Raw genomic sequence first — 21,987 nt, 5'->3', positions numbered from 1 at the left:
GACCAACAGACCTCCCAGACGTGCCCTAGGTTGTCTCTAGGAACCTCAAATCCATCATAATGGGGTAGGTCATATTCTCCCAGACTGCCAAGTTCTCTGCACTTCCCTCCCCCAATGAATGAGGTCCCCCAGCCACCACCAGTGCTGGAAGTTGTCCAGATGAGGACCCTCCAGAGGCTCCCTCCCGCTCATCCCATTGTCCCTTTCAGAGACCTGTCCATTTCACCACCTAAATCTCTCCCCTCCACCCACAAATCTGCACCCCCACTGCCCCAGGCAGGCTGCACTCCCCACTCCTCACTCTGAACAGTCTCTTCCTTCAGCCTTGCCTTTTCTGCAAAGCCTCTACATGCAGCCAGTGGGTTCCTCCAAAACCAAAAGCCTTCCACGGCTCCCCACGGCCTTCCAGAGAGTTTCCAAACTCCTTGGCTTGGCATCCAAGGCCCATTGTCTAAGTGCTCTTGGCCAGCCTCCTCTCTGTCCACACAACCTCCACCTCCAACCTTGCTTGCTAGGATGCACTTCATTGAAAGCTTTGCTGCGCATCTACTATGTGCAGGGCTGAGGGCCAAGGCCTAAAGAAGAGGCAGGCACTAATGGATCATGGAGCCTGTCCTCAAGTTACTCACAGTCTAGGAGAAGGTGAGGAGAATAAGTCAGATACAAAAGGCCTTACATATGGTACAAGAAGAGGGCTTGACTGGGCGTTGAGCAGGTAACAGGTGGATGAGAGATTGGGGGAAGTGTGTTGATCAACAAGTATCCGCCAAAGAAGGGAATGGATCAGTGAGTAAATGGGCTGATAGATGGACAGACAGGAGCATGGGGTGGGGCCTTTGGGTCAATGGATGATTGAATGGGTAGATGGTTGTGAAGGTGACGGGGGTGGGGGGGTAAGTGCATGAATGTAAAGGTTAAGGAAGGTGGATGGGTCAATGGGCAGATGAATGGAGGAAGAGATGGAAAGATGGATGGATGGATGGATGGATAGATGGATGGGTGGATGGATGGATGGATGGAGTAAAGAACAATGAGTGGGGACAAGGACAGGTGGGTGTATGGGAGGTGGTTGGAAATAGGACACTCTAGTAAATGGCAGCTCCAAAATTCGACCCCAAGTTTACATGACCACAGGAACCCTTCAGGTTGGGACTCAGCACTGTCCTCTCTTCCCCCTTCAGAGATTCCCTCTCTCACTCTACACCCCCTTCCCTGCTGTGCCCACACTTTCAGAGCTCCCCAAGACCCCAGGGACCACCTGGGCCAGGGTTTCTCAGCCTGGGCACTACTGACGTTTAGGACCTGATTGTTCTTTGTCGTGGGCAACTGTCCTGTGTGTCGTAAGTTTTTACCCACTAGAAACCAGTAGCACACCCTCCCCAAGTTGTGACAGCCCCAAAGGCCTCCAGACATTGCCAAATGTCCTCTGGGGGCAAAATCGTCCCTGAAAATCACCGATACAGCCTAACCTCCCCCACACCACTATTTGATGGATGAGGAAACTGAGACCCAGATAGAAGGAGTGACCTGCCTGAGGTCACGAAGCTCGCACTCGGCAGACCCCAGACTGGACCTCGGGGGACAGTCAATCCTCAGTCATCTCCTCACTTGACACAGAGGTGCAGGTGAGAGCCTCCCCACCGCCCCAGCTCTGTGGGAGAAGCCAGGTGCAGACCTTGAACACCCTGCTGTCTGCACCTCTACCCGCCGCCCCCACCCCCACCCCCAGCCCTCCCATAGCGCTCCAAGCCCTCCCATTCCCATATAGCACCTCACAGTCAGCCACGCCTCCTCCTCCTGCTTTCTCATATAGAAAGAAACTGCCATCCAGAGAGGTCGAGCTGTTTGCTCAGCATCACCAGCAGTAAGCACCAGCGTCAGGTGGTACTGGTACTCAGCAGTAAGCACCAGCGTCAGGATCTGCACTTGGGGAGAGAAAAGGGAGACCAGAGCACAGCTCCACAGGGCAGACGGGGCCAGAAAGGTGGAAGGCAGCCCCACAGGAGAGCCAGAGAGAGACTGGCGGAAAGACATTCCGGCTGATTAAAAAGACGGATCGATTTCTCTCGGAGAGAAACAAACGGGGCCGTTTGTCTCCCAACAGGACAGTCTGAGGGAGGTGGCGGGTCAAAGCTGGCTCCTGACACAGACACCCAGGCAAGATGGACGAATCCAAATCCAATCATGTTTTAAATGCCCCAGGAGGGGGCTGACACTTCATTAGCCAACCAGCCCTCTTTCTAATTCTCCTGCTCGCTATCAATTACCACTAGCCTTACAGTCAGGTCTCACAGGGCTGCACACGTCCTGGGCTCCGGCCCAAGCCCCACGGGGCCACTGCCGCCCTGGACAAGCACTCCACCTCTCTGGGCCCCCCTGACAAATGGGCCTCTCTAGAGCCGCCTGAGCTGCCGGGGAAGATGAAATGCTCCCCGCGCACGGGTGGTCCTTAGTGAACGCCAGTGCCCTCCCGGGGCAGTGTCTCCCTGTGCCCTCCAGATCCGGACCCCAAATGTCCTTCGATGCTCAGCTCTCACTCCTGCCCTCACCCAGTGCACACGCCATGCTGTTAACAAAACATCCGGGGTGACCCCAGCTCAGCTCGGGCATCTGACTAGGCACTTTCCTCAGCTGGGATGCCACCCCCACGCCCTCCACCTCTCACCCATCAGAGACTCTCTTGCCCTGGCTTGGGGGTCTCCTCCTTCATCAAACAGCTCCTGCGGCATCCCATGCAGGCCTGACCGACCGGCCACTCCATCCTCCTCCCGGTGGCCACGGCTCCCTGAGGGTCCCTCTGCCCAGCCTTTATCCCACTTTGCATCACAGGGGTATGATTCCAGTCACTGTTCTTTATACTCTTCTCTCTGCCTGGAACACTATCCCTCAACTGTTCTTCGGGAAAACTCCTACTCACGCAGCAAGACCCAGGCCAAATGCCCCCTCCTCCAGGCAGGCTTCACCAAGGCCCCCCAGGACGGATCGGGGGCAGCTTCCTCACCTGCAGCTCTGGTTGCACACAGAAATGGCCACGTGATGGTACCAGAGTCCAGCCCACCCTGCTGACCAACCGAGAGCACCGCATCCAGTCTGGCCACCAGAAGCGTCCCTAGGGCACAGCTTGATGCTGACTTTTGCATCTGAGAAAAGCCAACCCTCTCTATACCAGATGGAGGGCAACGGGCCATTTCCCAGATATGTGTTGCTCCTTCCAGCAACAGGGGCCACCCGCCCAGGCATTCCCATTAGCCCGGGGCTGCAGGAAGAGGGGATACCCTCCCGTAAAGAACCCCTTCCCCAGCCATAAGCCGGCCAGGCAGGTGCAGCATTGGCCTCAGAGTCTAGAGTGCTGGGCTCCAGTCTGCCCTGGCTTTCTGATTACTCAACATGTGCCCTTGGGCAAGTCAGCCTCCCTTTTTTCTTGGGCCTCAGTCTCCCCAGCTGTAGAATGGGGCTAGCAAACTCCTGGCCCTGCCACCTCACAGGAGGTGCTGAGAGAACCTGAGAGGCCATGGCGGGGCGGGACAGTACCGTATGAACTAGAAGGTGAGGCACAAGCCCATCAGTGCCAGGCCCGCGCTGGGCAAGATGGAGGAGACAAAGCAAGCCACAGACCATCCCCCTGAGGCGGAGAGGAAAGCTGTAGCACAAAGAAGGACTGATAAAGAGCTGGAGGGTCAGGGCACCTGGGCGGCTCAGTCGGTTAAGCGTCCAGCTTCGGCTCAGGTCATGATCTCACAGTTCCTGAGTTCGAGCCCCGCGTCGGGCTCGGTGCTGACAGCTCAGAGCCTGGAGCCTGCTTCGGATTCTGGGTCTCCCTCTCTCTCTGCCCCTCCCCCGCTCATGCTGGGTCTCTCTCTCAAAAATAAATAAACATTAAAAGGAAAAAAAAGAGCTGGAGGGTCAAGAGAGGAAGAAAGCTGGAGATCCAGGAACACTTCCCGCAGGTGGTGGCCAGGAAGCTGGGCCGGGGGGACTGGTGGGATTTGTGGCCACGGAGGCATGGAGAGGGCATCTCAGGGGGCAGACCCAGCATAAGCAAAGGCAAGGAGGCAGGGGGTGTCAGAGAACATCAGCACTTGTTTGGGGCTCCAGAACAGAAAGCACGAAGGGAAGCAGCAGAAAGGTAGCTGGAGGACAGCCCAGGTGGACCGCGCAAGGACTCAAATCCAGGCTAAGTGAGACTGTTCTGGGGGTGATCGGGAGCCATGGAAGGTTCTTGAGCGAGGAAGGAATGAGTAAACAAATAAAAGGAGGCAGGGAGGGAGGGAGACAACAGCCCTCCCTGGGCACGCAGCTCTCTACAGATGACAAACCCCCTTCCACACAAGGGAGCCCCAGGAGCCCCTGAAGAGAAGCTGAGGTAGTGGGAAGAGACCGGGTCAGGGCAGAGCTGATCGCCCATGGTTGCACAACTCCCGGCCGGTGCTCTCTTCGCCATGCAGGGGAGGGGAGGGAGGGCCTGCCACCTTGTCAGTGGGGCAGGAGGGGTGAGATCCCAGCAGTCGTCTGTTTAGACAGAAGGAGATGGAAAAACTCAACCCCAGATGTTCCCAACAGCCCAGCCATAGGGAAAGGGGTCAGGACAGAAGAGATGGAGGTTAGATTACGGGAGGACTTCCTGACAGTTTAAAACCTTCAGAAGTTTCCTCCAGGCCTTTATCCAGTGGCCAGAGGCCCTATCTGGTGCAGCAGAACGGAGAGGTAGCATGCTCAGAGACAGGGGATGGCCCAAAGACCAGGCATAGCAGGGCGATGGGGGGGAGTCTTCCTGCAGGTGACACCCCCTCTTCTCCTCTACCACATTTGGGGCTCCCCAGGCTTTCTCCTCCTCCCACTGTCCAGCCTTCAGGCCCTCCCACCCGCAGGAGCCAGCACGTCCCATCACCGACAGTCTCTCTCCCTAGTAGCCCGGCCCATAGGTTTCTCAGGTCATCAAAGACTTGGGGCCCAGGTGCCACCGCCTGCAGGACCCTTGTCCTGAGCCACCCCAGATGGCTCCCCACAGCTACCCCACTGGCCCCAGTGTGCTCACAGCTGCCGCTCGGCCCTTAATGCTGTAGGAGCCCAGCCAGTGCTTGCCCTGAATTCCCACCGGACCCCCTGACATTCCCAGCCAGGGGCTGCCGCAGCCTCAGGTCACAGATGAGCGAACAAAGGCTCAGAAAAGGCAAAGGCCTCTTGGCCAGGAAGCCAAGAGCTGCTCTTCCTTCACACTCACGCAAGCCACGGTCCCTGGGGTCACCTGAGCCCTCTCCCAACACCAACCCCAAGGCCGGTCTCTCCCCGCCAGCACGCTGGGCCACTGTCATTCCTCATCGCCACCCCGCAGGTGCCCGCTCTGGATGGGCTCCCGACTGACGTCTCTCCCAGGGAGCCAGAGGCACCTTCCCCCGCCCAAAACGGTCATAGCTGTCCTCTGTGCACGCCTGGGGCATGGCACGCTCTCGGTAGAGGCTTGTCGAATGGTCTCACGAATGGGTGAAAGATGAACGAGAGCCCGTGCACCTCCAAGAAACGTGCCGAACCCCCACAATGAACAGCACGAGGCTTGAGCTGTGATGAGACCGTGGGCCCTGCCCCCTTCCTGCCCAGTGACTGGCAAAGTCAGAGGGTCTGCACAGCTGGGGTCTCGACCAGGTGGACCTCCAAGCAAGAGCAAGCAGAAGGCTGGAGCCAGGCGGGAGCCCAGAAGCAGACAGAAGGGGGCCGGGGGCACAGATGAGAGCCAGGACCCCAGCCACAAGCACAGAGCGAGGGAACCCGCTCACAAGGAACACGGCTCCTCGTGGTCCATACAGACACCACTGAGATGCTCCCTGAGCAGGGCCGGAAGGGGGTTCCCCACCAGTCCCTTTCCAACCTCATCGTCCAACCCTCCCATCCTGCAGACAGGGAGACCGAGGGCCAGCACGGGGTGGGGGTGGGGGGTGACATATCCAAGGTCACCGGCAGCTGGCATCTCTGTCCTCCCAGCCCGGGCTGGCGCCCTACCCCCCCCCCGCCACCCTGCAGAGAGGCGGCCTTCACAGCCGACTGGCTTCCCACCATGCATGGCTGCTTTGCACCGCAGCAGAGGCGCTGGCTTAGTGCTGGGGCGGGGGAGGCAGCGGCCCCAGAGTGTGTCCAAAGGGAAGGGGGCTGCACAGCCCTCCGGGGGATGGCCCCAGGCAGGCCCCAGAGGCGCCCTCCGAATGTAGATGCTGAAACCCAGGGAGACCCTCCCCACTGTGAAGCAAACCTCCCTGCCCTGGGAGGAGGACCGGGCACTTCTCCAGACTCTGCAGGTGGCCGCTGCGTCCTGAATAAATGCTGAGGCTGGGGATTCAGAGAAATCGAGGTTTTCATCCCAGCTCTACTACATCCTGGCTGAAGAAGGGTTCTCACAGTCTCATCCAGGGTAGAAAATCGGTGGGTTTCCAGCTGATGGGTCCTGCTCCCAGAGGCGCCCGGCAAGAGGGGGCTATGCTGACCAGCAGCGCTCACATGGACGAGGCCGTGACTACCGGCAGCGTGACTGGCACAAACTTACCTAAATGACAGAGATCGAGTCTGATTTTCCCTGGAAACAATGTCCTCTGGAGGCGTATGTTCCACCGAAGGGCTCGATGCCTAACATCTTGCGGAGGCAAGCAGAGCGCTTGCCCGGTGATACGTGAGGGCCCTGTTCGCCTCTGAGCTCGGATAGGAAGAGTGATAACCACATGTGTGGCAGTTTATCTTTTTCTCTTTTTTAATGGTTTTATTTATTTTTGAAGGAGAGAGAGGGAGAGAGAGAGAGACAGAGCATGAGTGCAGGAGGAGCAGAGAGAGAGGGAGACGCAGAATCCGAAGCAGGCTCCAGGCTCTGAGCTGTCAGCACAGAACCCAACGTGGGGCTTGAACTCACAAACCGTTAGATCATGACCTGAGCCGAAGTCGGACGCTTAACCGACTGAGCCACCCGGGCGCCCCTACACATGTGGCAGTTTTTCTAGTCTGCAGAACTCCATTTGCACATAGGTCATCGTGCACTGCTGTGAAGGGGGGGAGGGTACTACCCCCATTTGACGGTGGGAAAACAGGGCTCATAGAGGTGGGAAAAACTGGCCCATGGTCACACAGCAAATCAGAGGTGGCAGGAGCCCCTGGGTCTGTCTGACTCAGGGCCCCAGCATTTTCCACATGCCAGCTACCCATGAGTCAAGCCGCGCAATCAATCCCCTGACATTTCAGACCCAGAGACCTCCCGGCTGAAACCCTGGCCGACGGTGCACGCTCGAGGCCCAGGCCAGGCAGACGGTGGTGCTGACATTTGGGTGAGCGGCCCTTTCCCACCCCGGCTCGCCAGCTCAGGGAGGGTCCCGGCAGCCTTCTGACTCTCCAGTGAGTCAGGTGGTGACTCAGGGCCGAGCTCTGGGCTGGGTGAGGGGCTGAGTCAGGGAGCACCAGGTTCCACAGGGCAGCTGGCTCTGAGCCAGGGCCCCTCATGAACCACGGACGTCAGCACTGGGGACAGTCTTTCTGGGCAGACCCTGCCAGCCTGCCCTGCCCCGACCCTGGCCCGCCGGGCCTGATAGCTGCTCCCGCCAGCCTGACCCTGAGGCCTACACGTCCATCATTCCTTTGGATTCTTGATGGGAAGCAGAGCCGTGCAGAGTCTGGAAGTGTGGACGATCATTTATGGATGTCACAATGATTGGGGGGCACTACCTACTAATATTTAGGGACAAAAACACCAAATGTCCTGTAATTTGCCAGACAGCCTGGACCACAAAATGCTGTCACACCCAAGATGCCAACGGTGTCCCCACTGAGGAGCCCCCTGGTTAAGCACTGCCCCCTCCCTGAGCTCTCTCCCAAGGAGGAGGGGAGGAAGGGAGGTTTCTGGCCAGGGAAGAATCCAAGAGCCTGCATCACCTGATCAAAGACACCCCCCCACACACACACCAGGACCCTAAAGCCCAGCCTGAGCACCACCACCCCCCGCCCCCGTCAAGTCTCTGCTCCAGCGCCCCTGTGGACACCAAGGTCATGTGGGCCTGCACTTGCAAAAACCTGCCTCAGCCTCTCTCCCACCGATCCGATTCAGGCTATGAAATCTTAGCACCGAACCATCGTGTTCACAAAGCCTAGAATCTCAGGTCCTCAGACTTCCAAACACATATGACGGGCACCCACAGCCACCAAATCTCAGACTCGTGCCCTCTTTGAAACACGGAACTTTACAGGCTTTGAATGGCAGAGGCTTAGAATGTTAATGGCCCTGAGCCTTAAATCTAAACTCTGAACGCTTAGACTTAATCACAGAAGCTTCCAGTAGGAGAGTCCCAGAACCTGACACTTCTGAAGCTGCTCCAGTGCAGAGTCATCAGATCTTTGGTCTAGGAGGGAACTCGGAAGCGAGGCAGCCGGTTCAGGCAGAGACCCTTCATCTTTCGACCCAGCCTCAGAAGCTCTGTCACGGGGCCCGGGGAGCCCAATGTGCCCTGAGCAGCTCCCAGTGTCGGGGAGTCCCTCCCCAAGGAGGGGGCTGAATCTGACAGCCCTCCTCCCCCACGCGGCTTCCACACGCTGGGACCCAGGGCTCTCCCTGAGACAGGGGACCAAGCCCAGCTCTGCCCAGGGGCAGGTCTCCTTCCCTCCCCTCCCCTCCCCTCCCGAGGCTGGCCTCATTGGCGCTCCCAACCCCAGCCTCCCACAGGTACACAGTGTGGAGCCCAGGGCGTTGGTGAGGACAAAGGCCAGAGGACCCCAGGGGCTCTGTCTGCCCGACAGGCCAGAAATGTGGCAACCTGGAAGGGTCTCTGTGGGCTGCTCAGTGATCACGGCCTGAGGTCAAGGGTGTGGGCAACTATGACTGGCACCCCAGGCGGTTCCCAGAGCTAGAGAAGGCCGTGTCATCCAGACCCTTGTTTTTAGGTCACACTCCCAGGCCAAGTTAATCTGAGCCATGCCTCCAGCCCAGCCCAGCCCAGCCCAGTCTTAACTGTCTGGACCCTATGAGGCTCAGAAAGGTACAGCAACTTTCCCGAGGTCACACAGCAGCCAATGGCAGAGCCAGAATCAACCTCTGTCCCACCCAGGCAAGGTCCCTGTGACACGATTCCACTGTCTCCCCAGTCTTCCAGGGAGCCTTTCTCTCCCTCAAAGGCCCAAAGCTCCTGTGGTCCCCCTTTTCCTGGCCTGGCCACCCCCCAGCTTACATGCTGCAGGCTCCTAAGGTTCCCCCAACATACTGTACTAAAAGTGTTCCCATGGATGGTGCCTGTGTCCCCTGCCCCCGGGAGCTCCTCAGGGCAGACCAGCTAGCTATGTTTCTCTGTCCTCCACGATCCCAGGGCTGATGTCAGAGAGCACTGGGTGAACAGAGTTATTGAATAGACCCTCTAAACATGGCTGAGACCTCCTGAGCTGTCCCACAGAAGGACCGTGAAGGCTTTTGGCCCTCCGCCCTGCTAGGGGCACCCGGATCCACACTCCACCCACGCCAGCAGAGAGCCTCGGGCTTCCAAGGTCATCACCCAGCCCCTGACACAGCAGGGAGGCCAGCAGTCCTGGGCTCAGCATGGCTGCCTCCCCCAGCCTTTCTGGGGGCCCCCTCGTCACCCCAGCCTGCATCCCGGGTATCCCAGGTGTCCAGAGCTGGGCTCAGACCCTACCCTGGGTGGCCTCAAGCCCTGGCAGAGATTCTGTGCTGCTTGGTGGGCCCCAAAAGCCAGAGGCCACCATGTCTGGGTTCCAAAGCCTCCTCCTCCTCCTGGGCTCACCCCACGACCCATTTCCACACGGCACCGAGCCATTCTTCTAACACACTGATGTCTCCCTATCACACCCTGCTGTAAACTCGCCCTGGTCCCGCTGCCCTGAGACCACAGGCCAGCTCCTCACTCAGCCCCCTGCAAGCCTCCCTCTCCCCCCTCCGCCTCCTCTCTCCCCACTGTCCCTCACTCCCTCGTCCCTCTCTTCTCCTGGCCTTTGTTCCTGAGGTAGCCTCCTCCCCACCACCCTGTCCACCCAACGCCGCTCATTACTGGAGACCCAGCTCAGACGCCGCCAAAACGCGCCCGGCGAACACCGAAGGAGAGCGAGCCCGTGGCGCGCCAGGCACCGTGCTGGGCGCTGGGTGCTGGGGTCCAGCGGCAAACAAGACACGCCCGGTCCGTGAGCCGCTCACCTGACGGTTCCCTGGAGGAGGCAGACGGTAGCTTCGGAATGCCACAACTAGAGAGTGACAACAAACGGAGAGGCCAAGGGGGAATCGGGGCACACTGCCCTGAGCGGGTGACACTTAAGCCACGGTCGGAAGGACGCAGTGAAGGATTGTGCCAGGTGGAGAGGGAAGGGAAAAGCGTTTCACAAGGAGGAGCACGTGGGAAGGCCCTGAGGCCTAGAAGAACGCAGGGGGAGCAGAAAGGTGGCCCCTGGTGGGCTGGGGGAGGACTTTGCTCTACTCCTCCAGGGCAGTGGGAAATAGCAAACGGTCATAACAGGGGCCACACGGGCAGACCAGGGGCAGCAAGTGCCTTCTGCTGCCTCGGGGTCCACGCCCACAGGGTCCCCTTCGGACTCGCATCATGTGGCCTCCATCAACCACATGGCTCAGTCACCGGGAGCTGAGCCATGGGCCAGGGTCTCACTTAACACGGCCTCCCCAGTCCCAGCGTAGACCCGGGGCTCACACCGGACGACTCTCTGAGCCAGCCGGGCACTGAACCAACCCCCAGGTCATCAACGACTTCCAGAACGTTCGCATCAGCAGGACGCCAGGTCCTCATCGGTCCGCCCTCCCCCGACATTCCCCCAGACCCGCCATCTGAGCTCGCTCACCACCACCACGGCCTCCTATCCAGAGGAAGGTGTGGCAGGCAGGGCCCCATCAGGGAACAGCTCGGCCCCGTCACACAAAGGATATGGGTTACACACCATCTTGATGCACCAGTTCCGGGGGCTGGTGGTCTGTCGTAGGCAGAAGAAGGCAACAGGTGCCAGGTCCGGGTGAGGGACTTCAGGATCGGCTCCATCCAGGGGCTCCTCCAGGCCTGGAGGGGAGGGAGGGGGGCTCTGGGGCCCCGGCTGCTCTGTGACTCCCAGCTCAGCTGCTGGGGCTGCGGCTGCGGCAGACGAGGAGGGCGGCGAGGAGCTCTCGGCCATGTTGGCGCCGAACCAGGAGCCCTGGGGGAGGAAGAGACGTGGCAAGTGGCAGGGGGTGCCTGGCACCCACTCCCCACCCCGCCTTCCCTCACGGGGGACGCAGCCCAGACAGAGCAGCCTCAGGTCCGTAGGCCCCTTGTCCTCACTCTGCCACGAGGATTAGGAAAAAGCTGAGGGCCCAGATGCACCCAAGTCAGAATCCACTCCCAGTGAGTGGTCCTGAGACAAGTCTGGTCAACTTTGCTCAGCCCCAGTTTGGGGCGATGGAAAGTAAGAAGAATAAAACCTTCCTCGAATGTAATTGCGATACTGTTGGGGTTTTTGTGGGGCTTTTTATGAGACTAGAGCTATAGACTTATGGCATCGTCGAAAACAAAGAAAATCTGCCAGGAAAAAAGGGATGTTGGTGAAAAGTCAGACATTAGTGCCAGGATGACACGTGTTGACTAAGGACAGGCTGGAGTGTTACAGGGCCAGACACCAAGGGAGTTGGGCAAGCCGGGAGGGAATCAGGGCAGGCTTCCCTGAGGCAACGACACCTCCCCTGAGACGTACAGGGGAGCTCAGAAGGGCTCTTGGTTTAATGCTCCGCTGTCACCGAGTTGAAATTCTTAATAATGGTTGGCCGGGAGCCCCCGCCTTTTCGTTCTGCAATGAGGTCTGCAAATTACATAGCCGCTCCCGACGTCGGCTCAGGGGCACTCCCACGTCGTGGTCTCGTCTGACGTCGACAACAACCCAGGGGCACTACCGTGCAGACGGAGGAACTGAGACCCAGAGAAGGAAGGGCACACAAGGCTACACGCGGACCCAAGTGTGGAAGCAGGCACGCTGAGACGCCAGAGTCCCAGCACCCGTGCTCCAGATTTAGCCATGACTGACCATGGCCTTGCTTGGCCAATGGCGAAGGAGGAAGAACAGGCTTGCCCCCTCACCACCTGCTCTGAGAGGCCACCAGTCCCTGAATCCTCGTGCACTGGGGTCTCCCGGGCCCCAGGACCCTGACGGTGCCGGGCTGGGCAGTGGGAGCTGGAGCCTAACTGAGCTCGTGGTGCTCACCGGACTACTGACCACGGCCGCTGAGCTGCTCACGGCTGATGCGTTTGGACATTTCTCTGGCTCCCAGGGGCAACAGGCGGGAGTTGGCACCTCCCGGCCCTTTGCCCGGCTGGTCAGGGAGGCAGAGTCTTCTCCCAAGCTCCAGGCTCTGCTCTTAGTTCCAGGAAAACAGCCATGGGCCTTACATAAGCTTTCAGGCAACCCGGCCTGCCACGTGTCAACCACTGGGCTGAAAAACATCCCCCCAAGGGGTGGCTCCAGGTCTGCCCACCACAGCGCCCACCACCCCCTGCTGGCCCCTTGCTTCTGCCACATCGGACCTCCCTCCTCGGGTCCTAGAGCACCGGCTGCCTCCTCCAGACCTCTGCTCACACGGTTCCCTGTCCCTAGAACACCCTCTCCTCCAACTCCCATCCCCTGTCCCCCAGGTCCTGACGATGCACGGATCTGTCCAATAAATGTTTCCCGAGCACCTACTACGTGCAGGCACCTCACAGGCTCTGCAGCCCTGCCAGTGAGTAAGCCAGATCTGGCACCAGCCTCCATTCCGCAGACACTTCAGCAAAGGAGACACACGAGTCCATTAATTTCTCTCCCTCTGGGCTCCAGAGCTCTTATCGCCACCAAACATACCGTATCATTTATGAATTTATAACTTTATGATTTAGTGCCTGTCTGCCCAACCTGAAAGAAGGCTGTAAGAGCACCCGGCACCACAGTCTGTCTCGTTCACTGCTGTATCCTTCCCCCACCCCCGCCCCACCCAGTACCTAGAACAGTGCCTGGAACATACTAGGTGCTCAGTAAATACTCGTTGAATAAATGAATAGAATGTGCGGGGAAGTAAACACACGGGGGGGGGGGGAGAAGGTGGGAGTGGGGAAAGTGCTTTGCCTAAGGGAAGAGACATCGAAGATTAAAAACAGGAACCGGAAGGCACCGGCGTGCGGGCGTGTGATCTGTGGGACGAGCAGTCCAGGTAGAAGGAACAGCATGTGCAGAGGCTGGGAGGCTGGAATGAGCTCAGTGTGTTTAGGGAAGAGAAATGAGGCCAGTGTGGCCCAGCCGAGGGCGGGGGGGCGGGGGGGGGATGAAATTGAGTGTTTGGCAGGGACCCACTGTGAGCCCAGGCAAGGAGCTTGCGTTCTATTCCAAGTGCAACAGGAAGCCACGGAGGGTTGTACGCAGGGAGTAGTGTGCTCAGGTCTGTGTTTTTAAGCCATCCCTCTGAGGGCCGAAGGGAGAGTGGAAGAGCAGGGGTGGGGCAGGGAGGGCCAAGAAGAGGCAGGAAGGATGCACTGGCCTGGCCTGGGATGCTGGTGAAGGTGGGAAGAGAGCGGTGGATTTGAGACATATTTTAGAGGCAGAAAAGCCTGGCCGTGCTCCGGCCCCGATGCCACCCTACCCAGCACCGCCCAAACCCCTCCCACAACCACATAGGTGCAAAGAGCCGCCGTGGCCTCGGGAACCACATGTGACTCCCCCCTCCCACCTCCTCGCTCTCAGCTCTGTCCACTTTGTCCTGACTTGCTTTTTGCCTCACTTGGTCCTGCTTAAGACTGTCACACTGTCACAGTCTTTTTTCCTCACACCTCTCCCACCTCACCATGGGACTCCCAGAGACCACTACTCTCAAGGCCATCACCCCCAACCCACTCCCAATGCCCACCCAGCCTCCACCCTCTGACCTGCTCTCCAGGGCCCACCAGCCTCTGCCCTCTGACCTGTCACCCCCAACCCACTCCCAATGCCCACCCAGCCTCTACCCTCTGACCTGCTCTCCAGGGCCCACCAGCCTCTACCCTCTGACCTGTCACCCCCAACCCACTCCCAATGCCCACCCAGCCTCCACCCTCTGACCCACTCCCAATGCCCACCCAGCCTCCACCCTCTGACCTGCTCTCCAGTGCCCACCCAGCCTCCACCCTCTGACCTGCTCTCCAGTGCCCATTCAGGGTGCCACCCTGTGACCTGCTCCGTATAGTCCCAGTCCCTTCTGCCCTGTGCCTGAAGGTCTGCTCCTGTCCCCGGCTGCCTATTCGCCTATTGCTAGAAGCTCTTGAGGGTTTGGCAGCTGTCCCCCTCCGCCCCCACCCCGCCTCCGAGCTCCAACCTGTCCGCGGACTGAGCCTCACAGACATGACAGAACTGGCTTCCGGTGACAACCCTGGTGGATTCAAACTCCAGTCCCTCTGGCCCCAGAGCTCGGGCTGCCTCCATATCCTGAGACTCCTCCCTCAAAGTACTCCCAGGGTAGGCCCGCCAGGCAGCGGTACGGTAACTGGACTGGCCTCTGTGGGCAAGCACAGTGGCAAGAGAAGAAGTCCACTGTGTCTGGAACACACACACCCACCCCCACTCGCGACTCCACCAGCCTCTCGGGGCCTCGGCCTTTCTGTAAAGATCAGCCCTCCTCCTGCCTGCCTCAGCAGGCCTCACGTGATGTGGACGGGAAGGCTCTCTAAGCCCCGTGAAGGTGGGTGTCCAAGCATGCATGAGGCCAGCTGTGCCATCCCCAGGGGCTGCCGCCCCAGTCCTCTCTCTGCCATCGCCACCATCCCACCATCACCACCACAGCATCACGGAGGCTCTGAGCCTGCTTCTGCGCCAGGCAACGAGCAAGGGGCTTTCTGTGCATCGTTTATGTCGATTTCTACGACGCCCCTTGACGGACGGCAGAGACCACCCATATTTCTTCTTTATGGAGAAAGAAACCGGGGCCCAGAGAAGTCAAGCGGCGCCCCTGGTCACTCGGCTGGTACAAGGCAGAGTCGGGGTCCCAGTTCAGGTCTGCCGCTCCACAGCCCAAGCACCGAACCATAACGGACACCACCCTGGGACAGGGAAAAGCAGCCTGGGACCAGGTCCTCGCTCCCACCTGAGTCACCAGACAGTGCCGATATACCTGCTGCTGCAACCAAGACCCCCAGTGTAGACAGACCCTCCAAGTCTTCCCAAGTCCATGGGGAAGCCTGCCTCCCAGCGTCTTCCAACTGGCACTCCAGAGCCCTTGGAGCATGCTGGGGAGAGGCCTTGTATCTACAGAGCTCAGAGCCCTGGTGGAAAAAGCCTTGAGGCCTAGCCTGGTCACCCCAGGCCGCGTGCACGTGTGTGTGTGTGTGTACGTATGCATGCGTGTGTTTGTGTATTCACAGGCACACACAGGCAGACCATTTGTTTACCCCTTTATCGACAACCACACACATCAGCTGATGTCGCAGCTAAAAGAATAAGCAGCGACTTCATTCTGGGAATACTAGAATCTAGGAATCTCAGACTCAGAGTATCTTAGAATCACCCAGAACCTTCGGGGCCCAAGGTATTAACTACAATAACCTCAGATTCTCTAGCAAGATGTTTCAGAGCACGGGCTGGAAGCCAGGACCCAGGCTGGAGTCCCCGCTCGGACACCAATCCACCGTGGCACCGCTCAGCCCGGCAGTGGCCCTCGGTGACCCAGCTGTAAAATGAGGGTGACAACAGTCCCGTGGCACGACTGCGAGAAGGACGGGGGATGCACTGGGGCGGCACACGGGAGCCCCCGGCCACACCACTGGACACTGGGCCGGCCCACAGGGGCCCCGCAACAGTCTCCCGTGCTTGTTCGAGCCCTCGGCCGTGCAATTCCAGAACCCTGGGACTTACGAGCCCCAGGGACGCAGTGCCTGGATTTAGACTCGTATGGGCCCCAGACCCCCACACGGCGAGTCCCTGAAAAGAGCGGGAACCCCAAAGGGGCCTAGTCGGTCACCACATGCTCAGCAGCCCAAAGACCACACGCGCAACATTCGCACACACACACAGCCGTGCACAACCAGGCATGTACTCTCACACTCACGCACAGCATTTACTCACACACGCTTAGCGTTTACTCACACCAACCCAAACGTGGACTTCACACACTCACCGGATTCACACAGACACACACTCACACACGAGCACGCGCGCGCGCCGATGCAGAGCCTCCATCTGGAGGCCTGTAGAAAAGTCCCTGCGAGGCTGCCTCCCAGAATCTTCCAGCCAACATCCCAGAGCCCCTGGAACCTCTGTCTGCTCCTTCTTCCGCACCACAGCCCTGCAGATGAGAGACGACAGCCCGCCCACCCCGGAGCCTCATCTGCCCCAGGCCTCTTGTCACCAGCTCCCTCAACCACTCCCTGGGCGACAATTTCCAGATCATCTGCTCCTTGGGACCCATCCCCCGTCAGACTTATGTCTGCCCACTTTCCCCTGCAAGGGCCGAACCAAAAAACCCAGAGTAGAGCAGAGAGGGCACCTGCCTGATCCTGCAGTGGGGCCCTCTCTCGATGCAGCCTGGGAGCCCCAGAGCCTGACTGGCAACCCAGTCAGACGGGGGCATCTCTGGCGCATGTGGTCCACTGGTCTCCTCAGATCTTCTTCAGGGGAACCGCGGCCAAGGCAAGTCTCCTCTAGCCTAAAGACGAATGGCTCCAGGATGGCCCCCAAGTGCACGACCTGACACGGAACTTGCTCTGGTCTGGCCAGCTGAGCCTGCGCACGCCGCAATCATGTTGGTCCCGTCACCAAAATCAACAGCTGGGCCTCTTAGCTCTGTGGCGTTCAATGAACTGAATCAGACCGCCCTCCCGTGGGCAGCTAACAAGAGTCGTAGCCAACGTTGTTTGTTGAGCACTTACTGTATGCCAGGCACCCGGTTACGATCCAGCGAGGTAAGTGTTTTTGTTCTCTCCACTAGCTAGTAAGGAAACTGAGGCACAGAGTTTAAGGGATGTCCCCAGGGTCAAGAGCTACTGAGTGAAAGAGCTAGGATTTGGATCTGGAAGGCCCAAATCCATGTTACCAGTAAAAGGTCATCCAGGCAGGCCAGGCAGTGGACAGGACATGGCAGCCCGCCAACGCCCCCCCCCCCACTACCTGTCCACACGTCTGTCACTAGACACTGTCACTTGTTTGTCAGCTATCAGCCTTATGGCAAGTGCCAGCAAGTGAAGCTGTATTTGAATCTCCATCCGTGTGTTTGAACATTTCCCAGCAGGCGACTCTGCTGATCATTTTTTACTCCTTCTGCAGTAATTAGGGCCTTGGGTCTTACTTCAGCTAAAAAAACGAGGGTGAATGTGGTCCCTGGAGACAGGGAGGCTGTTCTAGTAGGAAGAGCACTAGATCAGGAGTCTCAGGACCCAGGCTCGGGTCCCAGCTCTACTCTTGTTACAACACACAGTCTCCCCAAGCTTCATTTCCTCTTGTATAAACTGCAAAACGTGATTCCTTCTCTACCTCACTAAAGGGACAGCAAATGGGGAAGGAGGACAGCGTGTGGCCCCACGCTAGGCACAGCAGAGACACTCCTAAGCCCCACAAAAACCCTTTAAGGTGATAGGTACTGTCCCACTTGTACAAGAAGCTGATTCCCCCGTGATGCTAAGTGCCTTGCCCCTCTGGGCCAACCCCATGACTGTGAACTTGCTCGTGTCTCTCCCCCTTCGTGCCCGCCCCCACCCGAGGACAAGAGCCGAGTGATCCGGGGAGGAGGCCTAAGTCCCTGGACCGACAGAGAGCTGCCTATGGCCCTCACTGCTCATCAGGGTCAGCAGTCAGTGGCAAGGAGAGAGAAAAGCCTGACATTCTTCTTAAAATGCATCACCATCAGTGGAGACGCCTGGGTGGCTCGGTCGATTAAGCGTCCAACTCTTGATCTTGTCGTGATCTCACGGTTCGTGAGGTCGAGCCCCACGTCGGGCTCTGCACTGACAGCGTGGAGCCTGCTTGGGATTCTCTTTCTCCCTCTCTCTCTGCCCCTCCACTGCGTGTGCTCTCGCTCTCTCTCTCTCTCTCTCTCAAAATAAATAAACTTTAACAAATGCATCATCAGTGAGACCATCATGGCCAGAGTGCAGGAAAAGCGGGAGCTGGCAGAGGCAGGGCATCTGCGATGAAGGGAGAAGGTCCGTGAGGCAGGTTCAGGTCTGTGCCAAATTCCAGCCCCAAAAGACCATGGCCTCCAACCTGGAGAAACTACTTCCCTCTTATCCTCTCCTGCCCAACGAGCCTCTGAAGCCCCCCACACTTGTTCAAGGACATCCAAACACCTTGTGCTTTCAAGCCCTCCACAATCTGCACCGCCTACGTACCAAACACAGCCTCGTTCTCCCCTCCAAGGGCACAAGAGAAAACCAGGCCCTGTAGCCATATGCCCACACAGCACCTGGCACAGGGGAGGCCCCAGGCCCCCTCTCAGGGGCACAGAAGCTCCAAGAGGGCAGGTTTTGTCTGCTCCCTTTTGTTCACTGCTAGGTCCCCCAGTAACCAGAACAGGGTTTGGCACATAGTAGGTGCTTAATAAATACAAGAGAGAAAAGGAAATCCGATTTGTTTTCTTCCTGCCTTACACTGGCAGCCGTGAGGAAGAGAGACTCAGCCCACATCTTCCTGGATATCAGGATCCACAGGCCCACGGACCTACAGACCCACGAGTCCAAAAATCCACATATCCACAGATTCACAGACACATACACCCACAGGTTTACGGATCCTCGGACCCATGGACCTACAGCCCCACAGACCCACACACACACGCAGTTACCGAGATCCATAGACCACGGATCACGGAGCATGAACACAGACCACACACCCACACCTCCCTGGACGGTGGGCGCAAGGGTTGAGGGCACAAGGCAAGAGCAGATCTTGGGAACATGTGTGTGGAAGAAAACATTCTGCAGAAAAGAAGTGGAGGGAGGGAAGGGGTCTGAAAGGAGCAGTGGGGGAGGGAGGAAACAGTGGGGGAGAAAGGAAACAGGAAGGAGGACAAGAGATGGAGAGGAGGGAAGGAGGACCGTGCAGCCCGGTGGGGTCTCCCTGGACCCCCACACCCAGCCTGGCATCCCATCTTTCCAGACGTGGCGTTTGAGCACCCTGAGCTGGGGGCTGGGCACTCAGAGAACAAGGCAGCGGAGGGGAGCCTCACAAGAGCCTGTTTGTTACCTTGGAAAGCACTCAGAAGCCGCCTGGGGGCGGGAGCCCTTCCAGGGTGGGGGAGAGCCGAGTGGTATCCAGAAACAGACTTTCCTGGGAGGGCTGAGGCCCAGGGGAGTCCCACCTGGGGTGCGAGGTGAGGGTGGCAGAAACGGCAGCGCAGGGGGCATGACGAAGGGGACGGGGAGAGTCACAGGTAGCGACGCCCAGCGCTGAGGGTGTGGCGCTGGGTCCAGGACACGGAGGAGCTACGATCACAGCGGTCCCTAAGACGGCTTGGCCGTGGGCTGTCCGGGGGAGGCCATCTGGCGCCGGCGACAGTGAGAGGAGAGCCGTTCTCACAGCAACCTCTGCCCCCACCTCCGCACCCAAGGTCAAGGGGAGTCAGGGCACAGGGACTCAGGAACTGCTGCGTGATGCCCCCTGGTGGGCCTAGAAGACACCCTCTCAGAAGCACCCCGAATGAGGTGGACAGGAAAGGGATTGGGGGGGTGGTACCTCTGCCAGGCCTGCAGCCCCTCCCCAGAGCTGACCCTCCTGGTGCCCAGGGGCAGGGCCGGGTTGCTCTGAGCAGCTGGGGAGGGAGGGCAGCACCGCCAGGGCGCACGGGGCTTCATGAATTTGGTGTCAGACCAGCTCAGCCCCACCCCCCCAGGTCGTGCTCCTCCCTCCTCCCTTTCCTCCCCACCCCCCCCCCCCACTGCAGCCTCAGAATTGGTCCCCACTCAGTGTCGCCCTACCCTGTCACCCACGGGCACCCCCTCCCTCTGGCTCAGCCTTGACGGTAGAGGCAGCAAGGGAGGTAGCTAGACTCCCCACCCTGTCCCCAGCCCAGCCCAGGTCCTGGAGTCTGAACAAAAAGTTTATCCTGAAGGGTGGACAAGAGTTTCCAGAGCCAGTCCTTGGTGCTGAGGGGAAATACTGATCCAAGAGGTGACCTGACAGCGTGAGCAGGGCACGAGGACTGCAGTCTTGGGAAGCAGGCCTGATCTCCTCAGCCAGACCCTTTCCCACGGGCCCAGCCCATGGACACCACATCCCCGTCTGCACGGCATCCTAGCTCCCAGGTGGTGGCCGTTATCTGCCCGGCAAATCCTCAGGGCGGTGGGAGACGGAAGGATAGACTGGGTCCCTGCTCAGGCCACCCTGAGCACTCCAGCCTTAGGACATTCCTCACATGGCGTGTCAGACCCCATCACACCATAGAGGCAAGAGACGCAAGCAAGCTTTCTCGCTCTCTCTCAATCTCTCTCTCTCTCTCTCTCTCTCTCTCTCTCTCTCTCTCACACACACACACACACACACACACACACACACCTAGACCCAGAACCCAGACTCCCAGGGCCAGAATCTAGCTCAGGGGTCTCCCCACATGCCAATCTAACCCACAGCTCAGAACCCCCAGGACCCTGAAGGAAGAGAAAGACACAAGCTGTGTTGTGATGATGCCTCAGCCTGGGCCCATCCGAAAGCCCCCTCCCCCAGGCATCATGCCCCCCCAGGAGGCCTTCCCACCCCCTGCCAAGGCCTCTTGGCCCCCACATCCTCCACACACACCAGCCAGCAGACAATTAAAACCCAATCATCATAAACACTCATTATATAACCAGCCCCAACCTGCTGAGGATTCCTTTTACCCCCAAGAGTCCCCGCTCCAACCCCTGGCCTGGCTTCATGCAATGAAGCCTTGAGTAGCCCCCTGGGGGGGTGCTGCCCTGGGAGGGGGCCCACTACCACCTTGGCCTCCAGGAAAGTTAACGCCTGCCTGGGATTCCCCCACTCAATCCCCCTCCTGCTCCTCTCCCTCTGCCAATACTCCCAGCTCAGCCCTCTGGACACTGACACCAGCTCTGGTCCAGCTGGTTGCAGAGCCGCAGCGACCGAGGGGCCGCGGGACAGACAGACACAGACCGCCGCCACCCCCCACCCCCAACCCCGCGGCCGGCAGCCTGACTTGTTGAATAAATTTCTGCAGCGCTGGCTCAGCCGGCTTCAGCATTGGCACCGAGAGAACTTTCGTGGCCTTGGAGAAGGAACCGGTCAAAGTTTCCCGTCCTTCCTCCCAAGGCACCTGCCCAAAAGCACGGGATGGGGGCCGACCTGATGGGCACGCGTGTGTCCGGGGATGGGGGGGGGGGACCGGTCCCCAGAAATAAACAAACGCCTCAGTAAAGAAAGCACCCGACGCGCCAAGAAACTGGCCTCGGAGCGGAGCCCTCCCTCCCTTCCCCCCACCGCCACCTACCTTGGCATGGACTTGGCAGGGCAGCGGGGGGTCGTCCAGGTTAGAGGCGCGGGGACGCCGCGTGCCCCCCCGAAGCCGGAATTCGAGGGGGACCCCCGGCCCCGCCAGCCGCTCCCCCCCCCCACCCCGCCAATTCAGGATCAGCTGAGCCCCTGGGGCGCGAGGGGCGGCGGGCGGTGGGCGGCGGGCCCCGGGGCCCGGGCCATGGCGGGAGGAGACGGCGCGCGGCGGGAGGGGCGGCGAAGAGCCGGCAGCGCGGACGAGCGGCGGACCGCGCCGGAGTTGGAGCGCGCGGCGGGCGGCGGGGCGGGCGAGAGCGCGGCGCCCCGGGGCCGGGGCCGGGGGCGGGGGCGCCGCGGGGACCGAGCGGCGGGCAAGTGCCCGGGGAGGATCGCGGCGGCGGCGGCGGCGGCGGCGCGGGGTCCGGGCTCGTCCCTCGCCCGCTTCGGCTCGGCTCGCGCCCCCGGCCCCGGGCTCCAGGCGCGGGGTCTGCGCGCGGCGGGGGCTGCGGAGGAGCCCGAGCGCCCGGCGGTGCGGGGACGTGCGGCGGCGGCGAGACCGAGCCGCGCCGCGTGCGAGGCAAAGCCGTCCTT

General features: G+C 59.7%; 1 protein-coding gene across 1 annotated transcript in view; it reads right to left on the bottom strand.

Annotated features, from left to right (window-relative positions):
* The window catches only part of CACNA1I (calcium voltage-gated channel subunit alpha1 I), a 115,724-nt gene extending 94,129 nt beyond the window's left edge, over positions 1-21,595 (bottom strand). The window contains exons 1-2 of the mRNA XM_043562660.1: positions 21,395-21,595; positions 10,895-11,154 (exon numbers count right to left, since the gene is read on the bottom strand). Coding sequence (XP_043418595.1) covers positions 10,895-11,133 — 239 coding nt within the window. The 5' untranslated portion in view covers positions 11,134-11,154; positions 21,395-21,595. The remainder of the gene's footprint in view (positions 1-10,894; positions 11,155-21,394) is intronic.
* Positions 21,596-21,987: the final 392 nt, after the last annotated feature.

Source organism: Prionailurus bengalensis, chromosome B4 (assembly GCF_016509475.1).
Source record: "Prionailurus bengalensis isolate Pbe53 chromosome B4, Fcat_Pben_1.1_paternal_pri, whole genome shotgun sequence".
Taxonomy (NCBI): domain Eukaryota; kingdom Metazoa; phylum Chordata; class Mammalia; order Carnivora; family Felidae; genus Prionailurus; species Prionailurus bengalensis.
Note: the sequence above shows the minus strand (reverse complement) of the source record. Positions and strands in the feature narration are given on the sequence as shown.